Consider the following 17,027-nt stretch of genomic DNA (forward strand, 5'->3'; position numbering starts at 1 on the left):
ATTCATCGTAGTCCTGTTTTACAAATGTTTTTGTTTTCGCCCTTTTGATGACATTCGTTTCATTGGAAAACTCTTTTATTCCTTCAAATCTGTTTGACTTCTTCCGCATTTTTTGCCTCATTCTCTCATCAAGCAAACCAGTGAGATGATACAGAGCTTTGGTCTCCAATGGGGGGATTTGATCTTGAGAACATCTCCATGGCCCTCTTCGTCTTGTGTGCTTGAATACATCGCCACAAAGCTGATCACTGATAATGGCATTATCCTGCTGCCCAAATCTGAAAATTTAAATTTGAAGAGTAAATCGTTAAAAGCATGTTAAAAGTAAATCTTAATTCAGATTAACAGTGTTATTATAAAATCAGTTCTAAATTGGAGTTTGCGCAGTAGCTAACTTGGATGAATTTTCCAATGTGAAATGATTTTCTACTGTACTTTCATAAAAGTTCAAATGTACATACAAGACCTAGCCTTTAAACAAGAGCTAACTTTAGCGTGCTCTTACTTTTAGAATATAAACAGAATATAATCGTCATTTGAGGAACTTAAGAAAACTTACCCTCTTTCTATCTATTTTCCGCGGAAATCTGCTTGCTTCAAGGTACTTTCATGCAAGAGTTGTGAGCCAGAACTATAAAAAGAATTGCATAAAAGAATTTGATAACTGCAGATCGATCAGGTGCCTGCCAAACCAGGCGGGGAGTTAAAAATGCAACAGCTTTCGGTCGATTTCTCTAATCTTTTTTAAACATTAAGATCATTAACGTTTTATATATGCTATCACAATTTTCAAAAATAGTCTTTAGTTCGTTTGTTTACGCAGGTTTTTCGACAAAATCAAGGTTGAATAAAGGCCACAGAATCTCTATTCTGCTTAAAGGCCCTGAAGGGCAACTCAGATGCAAAAAATTTTGAAGTAAGATCAGGAAACGAATTACCTTTTGATCGAACCACTATTCAATTTGCTCGCTCTGTGTTCTGCCATGTTTTTTTCTGAAAGTAGAGAAAATTCTTCGAAGATCTCTTTTCATGTCAGCAAACCGTTGGAATAAACTCAAGCACTCGGCCTCAAGGCAAATGGGTGGAAATGTCACCTTGACCTTTGCTACTTTGGCGCACATTTCCGTTCACAATAGGACAGTCATTGTGAAGTGACAAATTCTGTCAACTGCCATCGATGGGCTATTGTTTGTCCTTTTGCCAGCAGCACGCGAGCATGGTGTAGCCTGCATCACAGACCAAATCGAATTCGATTTCTATGATGTACAAAACTACGCACTAAGGAAAAATTTAATATTTTACTGAAAGCATCCGATTAACCGACGGAGAATTTCTCGAAAAATGTAGCAAGGTTTTCATAATCGAAAATTACCACGCCGCAGGAAGGTTCTAAAACGAAACATAAACTTTGGCGCAAATACTGTTTGATTGATTTCGAGCAAAACCGTTTACTCACAGAAAGGACAAAAACGATTCAATGTTAAGCCCTGAATCCTAAATCAAAAGTCTTATGGGTCAACTTGCTTCAATACCTGAAATTCTCAATAACACTTCTAAATTATTTAATGGAAACAGCCTGAGTGCAAAAAGAGTCTTAGATTCCAATTTTAGTCCTAGATTGACATTTCCCCCTTGAAATTCAAAATCAAGGGCAAATCAAGCAAACATCCAAAATTTGTTGCAATTCGATATTAAAAACAAGTTAAAAGTTTATGAGATCATTACCAAAAAAAATTAGCCGAAATCCGGCATGTAGTTCTCAGTGAAAAGAAATTTCTAAGAAATTCGTAGCGTAAATTCCGGCAAATAAACTTGCACTGAGATTCAGGGTGCAAATTTCCGTAAGAGGAAATCTCTCTGAAATTTGTAGTGTAAATATCTGATTGGGAAACTCGTATACACGTGGAAATTTCGGCAAGTAAAAACTAGATGAAACTGAGGCATTTCTTGCCGTGGATATACTGATTGTTTTCAGCACTATACCATACAAAGCCAACATCACTGCTGACTTGAACCAAGTCTTTGAATATTCTATCGTGATGTGGACGCTTTTTCACAGGCTCTTTGTTTTTAATAGCTTGAAGGTTCTCCTAAGTAATTAAGTACAAAGGCAACCTAATATTTACAGAAGCAAATCAGGTTTACAAACAGAGACTTTCTAGTAGTGTAGCAACAGGATATTCCCATTTTCGGACTAGGCCTAGTACTAAGCAACTGTCCATTTATTTATCATTTTTCCTCTATATGCCTGTCTGTCAGTTCAGTTAAAGATTATGATATTTATTACTTTACAGTCAATGTGTATCCACCTGCACTGCTCTTTCAATCTGATACATATATATTTATTATGTAATTAACTGTTTATATTAGTATCATTGTATGTAGTGAAACCATTTTTAAACAAACCTCATTTTGGTAACGAAATTCTTCTAGTGCTTCATTGCTGACAATGTCCATTCGATGTTTAAGTATTACATCAAGCTGTTAGGACAGATTCAACAGGAAAGAGACAGCTTTACACACATGCTCAACAACATTGCTTTTAAGAAATTTTAGATTAATGCATGAATACAAAATAATTATGTGTATATAGATAATTTAAGGATACATGAGGTTCCTGTTTGGGATATTTAGGGATTGTTCATAGTTGTTGGCAATGCTTACTGAAAGGCAGAGGAATTGAAATGTTGAAATTTTTTTTGGGGGGTGGGAGGTGGGGGCAGGGAGAGGTATCAGTGATATTTATTGCTGTGAATAGGTAGCTTTTAAATCAGATAACAAGATTTTTGCAAGATAAAGATGACTTGGATGGTTGCTAAGCGAATGATAAAAATATTGATAACAGTAAAAATAGACTTTTCCTGCAAAATTATAATTTACCTTAGTTAAGTTGGCTTCTGGTGGTAAATGTTTAGTGAAACTTCTTTTTGACTGGCATTTAAACAAACAGTTTAAACAAAGCACTGAACCAGCCTTCGTGTTAGAATTCTCCGAAAAGGCAGGTAAACACGCTTGCAAACCACCAATTTTTGCTAGGTCCTTTGTCTCGTCACATAAACAGTTCCAGGCATTATGAAGAGGATTGCAACATTTTTTTCTTAAAGGTGGCATATTTATTTTTTAAAAAATTGGCAATACTTTGGGGTGACATTTTGGCATTTTCGCATCAAAAATTGCATTATCAAAATGGTAGCTAACACAGGAACCTTGTTTATCACTCAAGCCATCACAACATGATAGAAAATGTAAATACTACTGTATTGTTAAGTAACTATTTACCATCAATAATATTTACATTTTACCGTTAATAATGTCTGTTTAGAAACAAAACCTGTCCAGCAGCTGACCGATTTGGTTTTTGTCCATCTTTTTAGTCAATGAAATAAGTCTTTGACTTTGATGCTATTAACCTGAAGAATCCTAGAATCAAAGTCACGTAAAAAACCTTCCTTGCTTCAGAGATGAGTGTGATCCTGCTTTAGACCACTGTAGATGTTTTCTCTGTTCCTTTGATGAGAAATAAGTCTTTTGAGTTGAAGTAAAACTTGAGAATTCTGTCTACAAGTCATCTGCTTGGCTGCAGCACATGCTGTTAAATAGGCCTAAATCAATGCGTTTTGAAAATGGTAAATATCTTGAGATCGAGGCGATGAACAAAAATTCCCAACGACAGAGTTGTAAATTTGCCTTTGCTGGGTTCACTTCTGTTGATTTTCGCGCCGAGTGCACCTCGTGTATGCCGGGGAGGTTAAAAGCCCTGCGCCCCTCAGCCACAGCTTCCCCATTGATTTCTATAGCACGAGGTTAGTTTGCATAAACTCAAAATGCTGGGGGTTCAGCCAATCAAAATATTATTCCGCTATGCTGGGAGGAAGGAAGTCATTTTTGAAAGAAAACTGAAAATAGAAGCTTTTCTTGAAAAGTCTCAACCATTTTTGACCAGGATTGTAGTTCCTAATCTTGTTTGTTGCAAGGAATCAGCTGCGCTGTTAGCTTAATGTGCCAATTCTTTCATTGTTAGACAGTCAAGAATAAACAACTTTCTGTCTATTTTTCCTAAACCCAAGATTTCCCCATCGCTTTTTAGGATAAGACATTTGTCCTCATTAAAAGCCACTGATAAATTTTCTTTTGACAACTGCACTGATTGAGAGCAAATTCTTTTACCAAATCTGAAGTAAACAGCACTTCAGACATTTCACCCAGTTCTAAGACTGAGTAACACTTAATAGCGTAAAACACTGAATGGAGTTGCACACTAAAGCTGGATTTCCAATGAGCAAAGTTCTACGCGTATTGACACGGATGGTACCGTCGTGCATGCGTGCTTCTATAGAATTTTTTAAATACGTGTATCTCAAGAACGTGCATATGCACACTCTTCGATCCTACTTTTTTACGTACTATGCCGTATCAAGCCATAAAACAATCAATCAACTTTTGTATTTTTGGGCATTAATATTGAAATCAAGATGGCGGCTAAAGGTCAAAGTTCTGTCAAAGAGGGAAATCACCCACTGTTTGCTAATAAAAGTTGGTTAGACCTTTTACGATCGACTGGTATCAATAGCGATCAGGTTGTTCAACAACAGGAATCAGAGCTGCAGGGGGAACTATGCAATAATGATGCTGCCAGACTGCCAAGGAGGGCTTCTATGTCTAGAATAGACATCCTTAAGGAACAGCTTAGCGTTGGGTGCACCTGTGAAGGCCAGTGGCTCGAGTGTGCTCTCCAAATCTTTGACAAAAATTGCATTGATAGGTCTGTGTTTGCAAATGCCATTGTAAAACTGGTTGTTATGGGTCGTGGCAAGGGCCGTAATATTTGCATTACTGGCCCAGCCAACTGTGTCAAGACTTTCATCTTGGACCCCCTTAGAGTGGTGTACGATAGCTCGCTGTCCCCAGCTACTTGCTCGTATGCATGGCTTGGAGTTGAGAACAAGGAGGTTATATTCCTCAACGATGTTGGTTGGTCTCCTGTTATACTTCCTTGGGCTGACATGCTGCTGTTGCTTGAAGGCCATGTGGTACATTCTGCTGCACTCAAAACCAACTACAGCAAGGACATCAAGTTCACGAGGGACACTCCAGTGTTTGCTACTGCCAAGGCCCCCATCTCCTTAATCAAAGAATGATGTCTGTTTTCTGGCGCATATTTACGTTCAGGTATCAGTTTTCTTTGGAAGAGCAGAAGACAGCCTCCCCATGTGGCCATTGTTTTGCAAAAATGCTCTTGGAATAATAATGCAACATGTCATGATTTCCAGATGCTCTTTCTTAGAGAAGCTTCCCTGTACAAAGTGAAATGGTACTCGGGCAGCCAAACGACATCGGGTTACCATTGCATTTCCCCCTTGAATTTTCTTGTTTTTATGACAGTTTTAAAATAATTCCACGCAAAAAGTGGTACAATATGATGTACATTCTAAAGACAAAAAAACCATTCTCGCGTTTGCCTATTTGAGTGTAATTGAAAGAAATCACCACTGTTTACCATTTTCCATCTAAGAACAGGAACAGGTAAGATTCATTTTTCTCAAAAATGGTAAACCGTGAACATTTTTGGCTTTTTCTCAAAAAGTATCAGTCCAGTTTTTAAGAGTCTTGCGGTACGTTGTAATGTACCTCCTTTGGGGAAACTATCGAAATATACCTGCAACCTGTTATTTTTATAAGCTTTTTTAAAATGGTAAACCATGATGGTAAACCGTGACCAAGCATTTTTCCAATCCAATTTAACTCTATCACTTTTTATTATGTAAGCAATAGACGTTATCCAGAACTTTGAACAACTAATTAGTCAGTTATAAAGGGCTTTTGAAAATTTTTCCTGATAAACAATAAGCAATAAATTTAGATGAACTGCTAGTGTGAGTATTTTAAAATAATCTTCAAACACGTAGCTTACAGAGGAGCTGCCAAACACTACAGAGAAACAAATCCATAGAGAACAAAAGCAATTTCAAAGTTGCAGTTCAAATTTCACGATACACAAGTTAGAAACTCTCATACAAAAAAACACTTTTAAGTTTTTTTTAATAGCCCTTTTTCCGAATTACGTCATATGTGTGGCCGCGCGCAATGCATTGTTGGTTTTGTAGTCACGCTTTGCCTTGTTACCTTTGTTTACATATTGACCTAGCGACTCTTGGCTGCTTGAAACCTGGATAAAAAACCGATTGAAAATGGATCAAAATGCAACAAACGATACTATTGAAACTGGAAACCACTGCCCTAGTTTTTTTCAAAACTCTTGCCCGGGGTCTGGTGCCATTGAAGAAGCAGAAGCAAACCAAAGGAAGACCGAGTTATCCAAAGGTGGCCTAAGGGTTCTTCGTGGAATTCCAGACCCCATCAACCAAGAAGGCTGGGCAAAGTTTCTATCCTGCTTTCCTGGTGTTACAACTGAGGCTGTTGATAGAAAACTAATTGGTAAACTTAGTACTTTACCCGGAAAATCCATTGCCCCAAAGACCTACAGAAACAAAAATAATGGATACAAGTTGTGGAAAGAGGGCTATGTCTGTAACGTATTTGTCAAGCCGAACGTGCATGGTGAAATGATACTATTCCTAATAAAATCAAAAGTGCATGCGTCAATGAAAAACACGTCTTACGATGTTCTTGTCCACTTGAATCAAATAAGTGGTGAGAATTTGTATTCAAAATGCAGCTGTAAGGCTGGTCAAGGGGGCTGCTGTAAGCATGTTGCTGCCCTCCTTTTCTTATTGGTTGATTACACATGCATGGAGTTACGAAAAATTCCAGAGGCAATGGCATGTACCATCATCTGCTAGTATGAAATTGCCAAAAGCAGTAAAATTTAATGACATTGTATTTGAAAAAGGTGAGCCAAACAAAAAACGCAGAAGACCAACTGTTTGTGGGACACGAGAAGGATATTGTGGAACACCACCATTTGCACACAGAATTGAAAATGAGGCATTAAAAATTTGGCTGAAGATTTGAGACAAGCAGGACAAGCTAAGCTGTTCTGTGATGCACTTGCCTCAAATAATTATAAGCCTTCATTAATATTTGAAACTTCATGCAGGAAAAAAGAACTTGCAGACACAGCTGCTTTAAGGGTCATTCCATGTCAAATTTTATATAAAAGTCATGAATTGTCACCCACCCTCTAAGATTTTGATGAATTTTACAATATTGATTCAGTCCCAGGAGAAACCACCTCACCCAAAATTTCAGCACAATAGGTTAAGGCGTTCCGGAAATACGGCCAGTCAAAAGTTGGCTCATTTTAGGGCGTGGTCCGCCCAAAATTTGTGCCAGCGATAAATAATAACATTCAAAGTCCTGTGAAAGTTTTTTTATCACAATATTTACATCAAATTATCAACACAGTACATTCTGATAGTGCAGATTTCAAATATGACCACCAAAACATCAACAAAGCAAAGCTAGCTACTCAAAAAATAGGTTAAAAGTTTATATTAGACTTCTTAGATTTTGTGACTAGCCAATTTGAATTTCATTTTTTGCAAAGTCTACAAAAGTTTTAAGAATTGAAAATAGAACCAGCTGAAAGCTCTTGAATTGGGCTTTTTAACCATATAAATATTATCATTTGCATATTCAGCATTACTGAGATTATTTGAGTTATATAAGAGAAATAAAATTTGCAAAACTTGCCTCACAACCATTCTGTATGCCAAATGGCTGGCAAAATATTTGTCAAAACAGATAGTATTTCTTTTAAAAAACATATAGAAGTAGATGCCTAAGATGAAAACTATTACTCATTTACTTCGAAATACCATTTCTTATGTTAAAAAACTTCTGGAATGTTTTGTTAATGTTGTTTAAATGAGCATGTTTTATGCTGTATGTCCTTCCAGTTGCTGTTACTGGAGCATCAATCTTCACCAAGAAATCATTTTCTGGAATGCAACAAACATCAGCTCTAGCTGGCCAAACAAAGGTCTGTGCTGGGCCTGAGGGATGAAAAAAGTTTAATTTTGTTTATCACTTCAACCATGCCAATCCACCACTTGTCATCATAAACGCATGCCACAAAATCCTTCAAGGTTAGAGCTTTGTATATTTCTCCTTTGAAATTGTGAATTCCTGAAAAACTGTCATCTTCTGATGTACGATTGTAAGCAATCTCATAGGGACCAATTGGTTCAAAGTAATGGAAGCTTCTTGTCGAAGTAATGGAGGCAAAACGGTCTTCCAAGCCCTCTCTGACTGACATAATTTCCTCTTTTGTTATAAAAATGAAACTGATGTTATTTATCTTTTCACTGCAAAAGAGAAACATATCCTTTGCAGTTAAAATCTGTTGTGAAATTGGTCTTTGTAAACTTGCCCTAGCTGTCAGTCTCTTAACTGCTCCTCCGATGCCATTGCAGGGGGACTTGCCATGGCTTGATGCAAAGAATGTCCAGTTTGCAGATAACCCAAAATCTTGCTGATGGAGTGTCAAGTTCAAGAAATTTTTGTAGTTCTTGTATTGGGAAGCACAACCATCAGAAAAATATTCTAGTTTGCATATTTTTGGCACTTTAGTTTTGATGACCTGTGTTAATTCTTTTTGAATCTGATATACCAAGCTGGTGTCATTATCCAGATCATCTGATAAAATACAGAAGGAGTTCTGCATCAGTGTCTCATCCTATTTGAAATATACAACAAGTGGGTAGCTGTATCCTCTCCAATTTGTTCTTTGCGAATCTTCAAATACCTTGCTTGACATTTTGCCAGATATGAATGTGAAGTCAATCTATCAATGGTTTTTACTACCAGGTCAATGAAACTTTCTAAATCTAGAGTCTGGCTTATAAGTTTTGTACTATCAGTACTCTGCCATTGCTGGAAAGATATTTCCTCGTCTGCACTTGTAAGAGTTTCACTTAGGAAATTTTGAAGATACTGTGTACCTGGGCAATTATCACACCTATGTATCATGCAGGTTTTGCTATCTCTATCACAAACTATCATGTCAATTAAGTCTTTGTAGGTTTTGTCCAGATCTATAGCATCAACAAGCAGAATTGCATTTTGATGTGTGACACACACGCAAACAGAATGAGATCCCTTTGAATCAACAGTGATGCACCATTTTGGATGAAGGGAACAGAACTTTGAGAATCCAATTTTGATTTCAGGCTGTTGACTCACAAAGGTTGCATATAACTCCTCAAGGTTGCAGAAAAGAAGGCGTTTTTGTTTGTGAGTGTTATGACTGATGCTCACAAAATCTTTTTTCCCTGGCATAATTCTTGAAAATTCGTCATCCTCAAAAAATGAATTTACTGCCTCAATTGTTCTGCGGGGAAGCTCTTTGCCCTTCTTTTTTCCTGGGCAAGCTAAGATACCCTGCTCTGTTTTAAGTTCACGGTCACGTTTTACAAAATATTCAGATACTTGAAAATGAGAAGACGCCTCCTTTATGCTCCAAGATTCTGGTGTAAGTGTGAGCAGCTGGACTTTCTCACGGGAAGAAACAGTTGACAATTTATCACGAATCTGTTCCATCAGTTTATCAAAGTCATTAGCTTTGGTCATTATAATTCGGCTTAAATGGGGTGCCTCTGGCTCCATTATCTTCTCCTTTTGGACTCCAACGGCTGCAGCAAATGATTGCTTGAATGAAGTAACCGTTGCTTCAAATTTTGAGTTGGCATAAGCAAACGACGATGCTTGGGTACACTGTGCAGCTTTATTGGTGATTCTCCCAAAACCTCCAAACTTTCATTGATAGCTTCTGTAGAAGGATGATTCAAGGTCAGTTTCACCAAAATCCATTGGTTCTTTATCATGAGATTCAGTCATTACATTATCTTTTTCCAAATGTTCTAACTTTGTTAAACAATTTTGACAAAGCTGCCACCCTGGAACACACACAAACTTTTTTGCTCTTAGCTGTCTAGCCAGTGCAAGGGAAATTTTATGACCACCTTTAACACTTTTTTTGTGATTCTTGAGTAAATTGCAGCATCTCCTTTCAAAGTCTGCTCCTAGTTTCCATTCATGGTGAAAGCAAATGCTCATCACCCTCAGCTCATTCTTAAGAGATAATGTTCCAGCTCTCCACAAATAAATCTCTTTCAGGTCATCATCATAGTCATTAAAATCTTTTAACCCAATTTTAGTAGTGAAATGTGTTTTATGACAAGGTTCTTTCAAATACTTTCCAAAGTCACATGAACTATGAGCTTCCAGATCTACCATGTTTCAGCATTGAAAGTCAAAGGTAAACTAGAACATCAACATTTTAAGGGTATACAAGCTGTTCTACACAGCAATCAACTTCCTTTCAGGAAATAACATATCATTCATAGGAGATTTCTTGAAACAATATTTCCACGCCCACAGAACAGTTTCCTGTTTATATCAGCTTTGGTGTAGATAACAGGAAATAGAGAGTTAATGATATCATAACAACTTCCTGAAAGAATTGAAAGAGCAGAACATACTGAAATTGCAGCTTTCTGCCCATTAAACCTACTTATTTAAACAACATTAACAAAGCATTCCAGAAGTTTTTAACATAAGAAATGGTATCTTGAAGTTGATTAGTTATAGTTTTCATCTTAGGCATCTACTTCTATTTGTTTTTGAAAAAAAGGCTATATGTTTTGACAAATATTTTGCCAGTCATTTGGCATACAGAATGGTTGTGAGGCAAGTTTCGCAAATTTTATTACTCTTTTATAACTAAAATAATCTCAGTAATGCTGAATATACAAATGATAATATTTATATGGTTAAAAAGCCCAATTCAATAGCTTTCAGCTGGTACTATTTTCAATTCTTGAAAATTTTGCAGACTTTGCAAAAAATGACATTCAAATTGGCTAGTCACAAAATCTAAGAAGTCTAATATAAAATTTTAACCTACTTTTTGAGTAACTAGCTTTGCTTTGTTGATGTTTTGGTGGTCATATTTGAAATCTGCACTATCAGAATGTACTGTGTTGATAACTTGATGTAAATATTGTGATAAAAAAAACTTTCAGAGGACTTTGAATGTTATTATTTATCGCTGGCACAAATTTTGGGCGGACCACGCCCTAAAATGAGCCAACTTTTGACTGGCCGTATCTCCGGAACGCTTTAACCTATTGTGCTGAAATTTTGGGTGAGGTGGTTTCGCCTGGGACTGAATCAATATTGTAAAATTCATCAAAATCTGAGAGGGTGGGTGACACTGACCTTAAACTTGACATGGAATGACCCTCAAAACACAGTCACCTTTGGTGGAACATGATGGCATTATAAATTCTCTCTTTGGAAACATTGGAAATATGATCTTTGATGTTGAAGATGCAAGTGATGCCAAAATTGGTATTAATGTCAAGAAATTAGTGGGCTTATCAGTTGAAGATGCTATTGCACTTTGCAAAAGAACAGCAAAACAAGCAGAAGAAGCAAGTTGGCACAGTAAAAGGTCAAAGAGCATTACAGCATCAAATTTCGGAAAAGTAATGAAAAGAAGAAAGAACATTGAGCCTATGTCAATTTTTGAGGCCATTATAAAGACAGAAAGCAGAAGAAGTAGTGTTCCAGTTTCCTTGCAATGGGGTATTGCAAATGAGACAATTGCAGTCTAAAAATATATGGATGCTACATTTGATAATGCAGATCTTAAAGTTGAAAGCTGTGGTCTAGTTGTCTATGCAAAGTTGCCATGGCTTGGATGTAGTCCTGATGGAATCAAAGGGGGAGTGCCTGTTGGATGCATTGAAGTGAAGTGCCCATTCACAAAAAAGGACATGAAACTTAAAAATGCTGCAGATGAGGACAAATCATTTTACTTGCAACTGGCATGCTTAAACTTAAAAGAAATCATGCATACTATTACCAATGCCAGGGTGTTGTTAATATCTTGAACTTGCCATGGATTGATTTCATCGTTTATACTGAGGTAGATATGTATGTTGAAAGAATAATGGAAGATTCATTTTTATGGGAGAATAAAATGGTGCCAGAGTTGACTGACTTTTATAAAAAGTACATTTTGCCTAAATTTTTATAAAGAGGTTGTTTGTATTGAAATAGTTTTATTCATGTTAAGCAGAAAGAAAATTTTATAAAAATTATACTATGGACAGATTCTAAACCAATCTACATTTTTGGTGCATATTTTTCTTTGATGAAACTTGTAGCTTCAGAAACCTCTAGGTAATATGCAGAAGAGAATCAGTAATCTATGTCATTTGTTGAAAAATTTGTTGATACTTAGACCCCTATATTCACATTGGCTCATCTTCATCGTGCATGAAGCTTCAAGGGCCATTTGTTCTTTGTCACAAAATTCCAACCTCAAAAACCAATGTTTTTATAAAATAAATTTGTATATATAGGTATATTATCCTCTTTAAAAACCTTGATATAAATCAAAATCTATGTCTCCCAAAGTTTCAAAAATTCCTGGGAGTATAGGTAAAGTGTCCTCTAAAATAAGGAACTCAATAAAGAAATTTCAAATTATGTGTGATTCAGAAGCAACTAATTCATCATCTACAATTAATGGAGGTAAAAAATTTGTCAAGTAGGCACAAATGACCCAAATTTTGTTTAGTTATGCACTCATACTTATAGGAAATACTGTGCTTAAAATCCTAAAAGTTTTTATTCTTGAGATGGCACGCTCAACATGAATTCGCAAGGAGGCTATTTTTCTTGTTTCTTGCGCTTCTTCAATTTCTAAATGATCTCTCCTTTTAAGGAATGGAGGTATGTTCGACAAAACACCATTTGGCAAGCTTTTCTCAATGTCGAAACCTTTATCTGCCATAGCTGGATCTCCATTCTCCAATAAGAGAGATAGTTCACATTCAACTGTTGCTTGTTTATCACTAGTTCTGCCAGCATATAGATCTGACACAAAAGATACTGCCCCTGCAGGTGTAATGCCAATAAGCCCCTTAGCAGTATTGTGGTGCTTATAATTTGAATAGGTCACACTTTGTGACCTGATTGAAGAAGCCTTTTCAATATATAATTCTGTACAGTCAATTATGACTCTGGTTGATGGATATGTGTCTTTGAAGCACTTAGGCATTGTTTCATCAATGCATGTTCTTGTTGGCCAGATTGGAAACATGCGCATTATATTGTGCAGAAAATCAAACCAGGTGGTGCAGATTCTGGACACATGTTGGACAGAAATAGAGGTCCTGTTTGCTATGTCTTTCTCGACTGGGCCCAATCTTACCAGCACAAGGAAAAACTCCTACTCTGGTGTGAGAGTTTTTTGGTCCTGGCTTGATGTGATCTGATCTCACAAGCTTGTCTGCATTTGTACCAGAGTCATGATAAACAAGTTTGTCAGCTGCTTGTCCAAAAGATGTCAATAATGCCTTGAAAGTTGAATAATTGGGCAATCCTGTGTAAAATTTAAACAGCTTGTCATCTGCTTTAAAATTGTCAACGGAAAATGTACTGGACCTCTTTTGGTTAGTAAGTTTATCCTGTAGGAGACGATTTTCACATCTAAGTTGCTCATTCTCTGATCTTAAATGCTAATTCTCCTGTTCCAGTTTCTTTATTTTTTCACCAGGTCAAAGTCTTCTCCTCTTTCTTCTTCGTAGGAATCTGCTGTAATGTCAACACTTTGATTTTCTATTTCCAAAACGATGCTTGAATCCACGTCTTTCTCTTCGTTGTCAAATAACTGTCTTGTGTTTAATGCGACTAGAGCTTCTCGATTACTTGCCTTCTTGGTTGGCCTTTCAATTATTGGCTTGTTGTTCGCCGTTTTTGGCGTTATTATTGGGATATTGTTCATGATTGTCTTTTTGCCACCCTGAAAATGTTCAGAGCAAACCCTGTGTCCTAGAGTTGGTTTGAAATCCTTCCTGCTTATAAAGTGGATCCATCTCTTTCTAAGCTGCTGTTTTTCAGTGCTTTTGCCGGTTGGGAAGGAATAAAATGAAATATTTCTGTTCTATTTGCTGTTGTTAAAGCAGTTAGGCACACAGCAAGTGAATCCACCAACACCTCCTCCTCTTCTCTTAGTGTTAGGCCTATCAACTTTCCAGGCTCTTATTGACAATTCTTGTGTTACTTCAGCTTCTAAAAAGTCACTAGTGCCCGGGCAAGAGTTTTGAAAAAAACTAGGGCAGTGGTTTCCAGTTTCAATAGTATCGTTTGTTGAATTTTGATCCATTTTCAATCAGTTTTTATCCAGGTTTTACGCAGGCAAGAGTTGCTGCATAAACTCTTGCCTGCGTAAAACTCAAGACAACACGTGACTACAAAACCAACAAAGCATTGCACGCAGCCCAACATATGATGTAATTCGGGGAAAGGGCTATTAGTATTTAGTTCTATATCCATCATTTATGGCTAGAGTGCTCGAACGTTCATGCATGCTTCGCATAGTTCTATCTATAACAGTTCCATCAAAGTCACTAAATGCCTGCAAAACTCAAAAGTCTGAAAGTCCTCTTTCACGACTTTTCCTCTCACAGCCTCCTGTCGCAAATTACATTTTATAGTATTACATAAATTTTCAACAAGTTCAGCACCCACTTCTTCTAAAGCGTCGCTTGCCAATTTGCTCCTTTGACTGGGGTCATTATCCATAACGAATAACAGTTTTTCCTTCTTTTTCATCGCTGCACATTCTCTGAGAGTGCTGTCCAATGTCTCATGCAGAAATTTGCAAACCACCGGGCGTTCATCTTCTCGTACTCCTCCGCAACAACAATCCATGCCGAAAAGGAAACACCTACCAACAAATGTAGCGTACGCCCTCCAGGCAAGTTCTTTGATCCTTTACTTGTAAACACAAGGCCCCCTTTTTTTTGTTCTCCACACTTGTCCCCTTGGGCACAAAACATCGTTATACGGATTTTGTTTGTGATGGAATGAAACTCTGTCCAGATACATAATTTCTGTCATGTTTCTTTAAAGCATCCCTGGCATACAATACTCTCTTCCTCCTATCCTTCGCTGACAGTATACCCTTCTATCTCGGATTCAGAAACCTGTATCCAGCATCATGCAGAGCTCTTACCAAAGTCCTGTAGCTAACATGTGTGATCTGGCATTCCTTTGCTACATCCATTACTCTGACGTTTCCACTTGTTTCTCGCATCTTCTTGAAAGTCCTAAGAAACCTTGCCTTGTCTCTTTTGCTCATCAGTGGTGGTCTACCTGTCCTCTTATTCTCTTGTTTAGTTGAAGGCCCCTCTTTACAAATACGGACCACATTTGAAACAGAAATCTTGCAATGTTCCGCTATTTTTTCGAAACAACAAAGACCTTCCCTTTCGCAAGTAGCAAGCCAACGTCTCTCTCTGTCGCTAATTTTGCTATGAAACACCATGTTTGTTAAAGTGCCTGTGACATGATTTTCGTACTTTTGGGTTTTTATATCTAATCTTATGTAAAAAGGCCTGTTATTTTCATTTCTGAGGTTAGTTTTTACGTTTCGTGAGAAATGAAGGAGTTATTGGCGATCTTCTACGCCAAAATTCGCCATCTTGGTTTTCAGAATGAGTAGACAGTGACGTCACGGGAGAGACCCGATCGCCTCCTCCTTCGAGTTTTTGTATTGTAGTCAATGAGGGAAATCTAACAGGTCCAAGATGAGCGATATTTCCAGAGAAAGTAGTGGCAGCGAGGATGAGATTTTTGAAGGTAGCGATAGCGATGCCTTTTTAGAAGTTGAAATAGATGGAGAAGATGACTTAGAAGATATCCCGGCGGAGATATTGCCGTACATGTTTGAGCCACGGCAGCGGATCCTCGAAGGTGGGCCCGAAGACCAACCTCGCAAAGAAATTCCATCAGAGCAGGAACTTGAAGATCAATGGTAAGAAAGTTATTTAATACGTGAAAAATGATTATGTGACATACATATCGTCAAATTTTATCACCCTATTGTGGACAAAGATACGTCTATACGTTAATTCTCGTACTCGAGGGGAACATTGACAGTTCACTAGAATTAGGAAAATCAAATGTCCATTTTTCAATAGGCGAAAAACACATGATTTCTAAACTCTAAATAACTATTCAATGATATCAGCCTTTTCATGATATAAATATGGTTGGGCTATGCAGTAAGTAATCAGCACAATAGGTATGTTAGAGTATAACAGTTAATTTTTAAGTGGCGGGGGGGGGGGGGAGGTTGCTGATTAAATAGTATATTTATGCAAGTTTTTCTTCAATTTATTTCCACAGGTGTTTGTGTGGGCATTGCCAGCCACAAAATAAGAAAAGAGAGAACATTTGCTGTAACTCCATCCCAAATGTAATGGAGAAATTGAGTGAAAGAGAAGACAAACCACTAGCCTGTATTACAGATCACCCTGGGTTTATTGCTGTTTGTACAAATGTCTGGGCCCTTGAAACAGCTTGGTTTTACTACAAACAGCAATATGAAGATGCCTACGAAGGTCCAAGGCATAAAAAATTCCGGCATGTTGCTTACAGGCAATTTGTGCAATGGATTTGGCACTACCTTGGCAGACATGTAAGAGTTGTTCTACCAAGTTGTGCTGTATCCTGCATTTGGGCACACTTCCCACCTCCTGGTGATGAGGAGGATTTTGTGTTTGAGGGTTTTAAGCTTCCAGACATTTAAGGGGCTTCAAGACCTATTTACATATACACATACACTTATAAATGTAGAAAAATACCCATTACAAATACCTATCTCTACATAATCTATTTTTGGAATCGAGACAGCATTGACTGGATGGCATCATCTTTAGATGGTCGCTCGTATTGACTGGATAATGGCTGTGGATGCTCTTCTTCGAACTCTACAATGCTGTTCTCTGCTCGTCTCATGAATTCATCAAATATTTTTCTCACATAATCTATAAAAGGGAAGGCAGATGTTTTAACAAAACATTCATGTCACCACAGCTGCCACCAGGAAGGGGGTACTCAAAGCAAATGTTTCTTATTGAATCTGCAATTGCACTGTGTACTTTGTATGTTGAATTTCTTTTTATCAGTGCTATGCATCTTGAATCCATAGTTTGAATTAGTAGTAGAAGAATATATTAAAGTGCAAGTGACACGATCTTGAAAAA

At 37.3% G+C, this 17,027-nt stretch overlaps 2 protein-coding genes and 1 pseudogene across 2 annotated transcripts; 2 read left to right on the forward strand and 1 right to left on the reverse strand.

Annotated features, from left to right (window-relative positions):
• The first annotated feature begins 6,172 nt into the window (after positions 1-6,172).
• Positions 6,173-12,004, forward strand: LOC148960030 (uncharacterized). The gene is made up of 4 exons (XM_089109324.1): positions 6,173-6,783; positions 7,860-7,942; positions 11,217-11,400; positions 11,769-12,004. The coding sequence occupies exons 1-4, from the start codon at positions 6,189-6,191 to the stop codon at positions 12,002-12,004; spliced, it is 1,098 nt and encodes a 365-aa protein (XP_088965450.1). The 5' UTR covers positions 6,173-6,188.
• A 447-nt stretch (positions 12,005-12,451) lies between these two features.
• Positions 12,452-15,304, reverse strand: LOC148960031 (uncharacterized; annotated as a pseudogene).
• Positions 15,305-15,566: 262 nt separating this feature from the next.
• LOC148960032 (uncharacterized) lies at positions 15,567-16,798 on the forward strand. Its single transcript, XM_089109168.1, has 2 exons — positions 15,567-15,793; positions 16,168-16,798. Exons 1-2 carry the CDS (start codon positions 15,567-15,569, stop codon positions 16,568-16,570), a joined length of 630 nt encoding a protein of 209 aa, XP_088965294.1. The 3' UTR covers positions 16,571-16,798.
• Positions 16,799-17,027: the final 229 nt, after the last annotated feature.

Source organism: Rhopilema esculentum, chromosome 7 (assembly GCF_057945365.1).
Source record: "Rhopilema esculentum isolate cy_ngs chromosome 7, ASM5794536v1, whole genome shotgun sequence".
NCBI classification, from domain to species: domain Eukaryota; kingdom Metazoa; phylum Cnidaria; class Scyphozoa; order Rhizostomeae; family Rhizostomatidae; genus Rhopilema; species Rhopilema esculentum.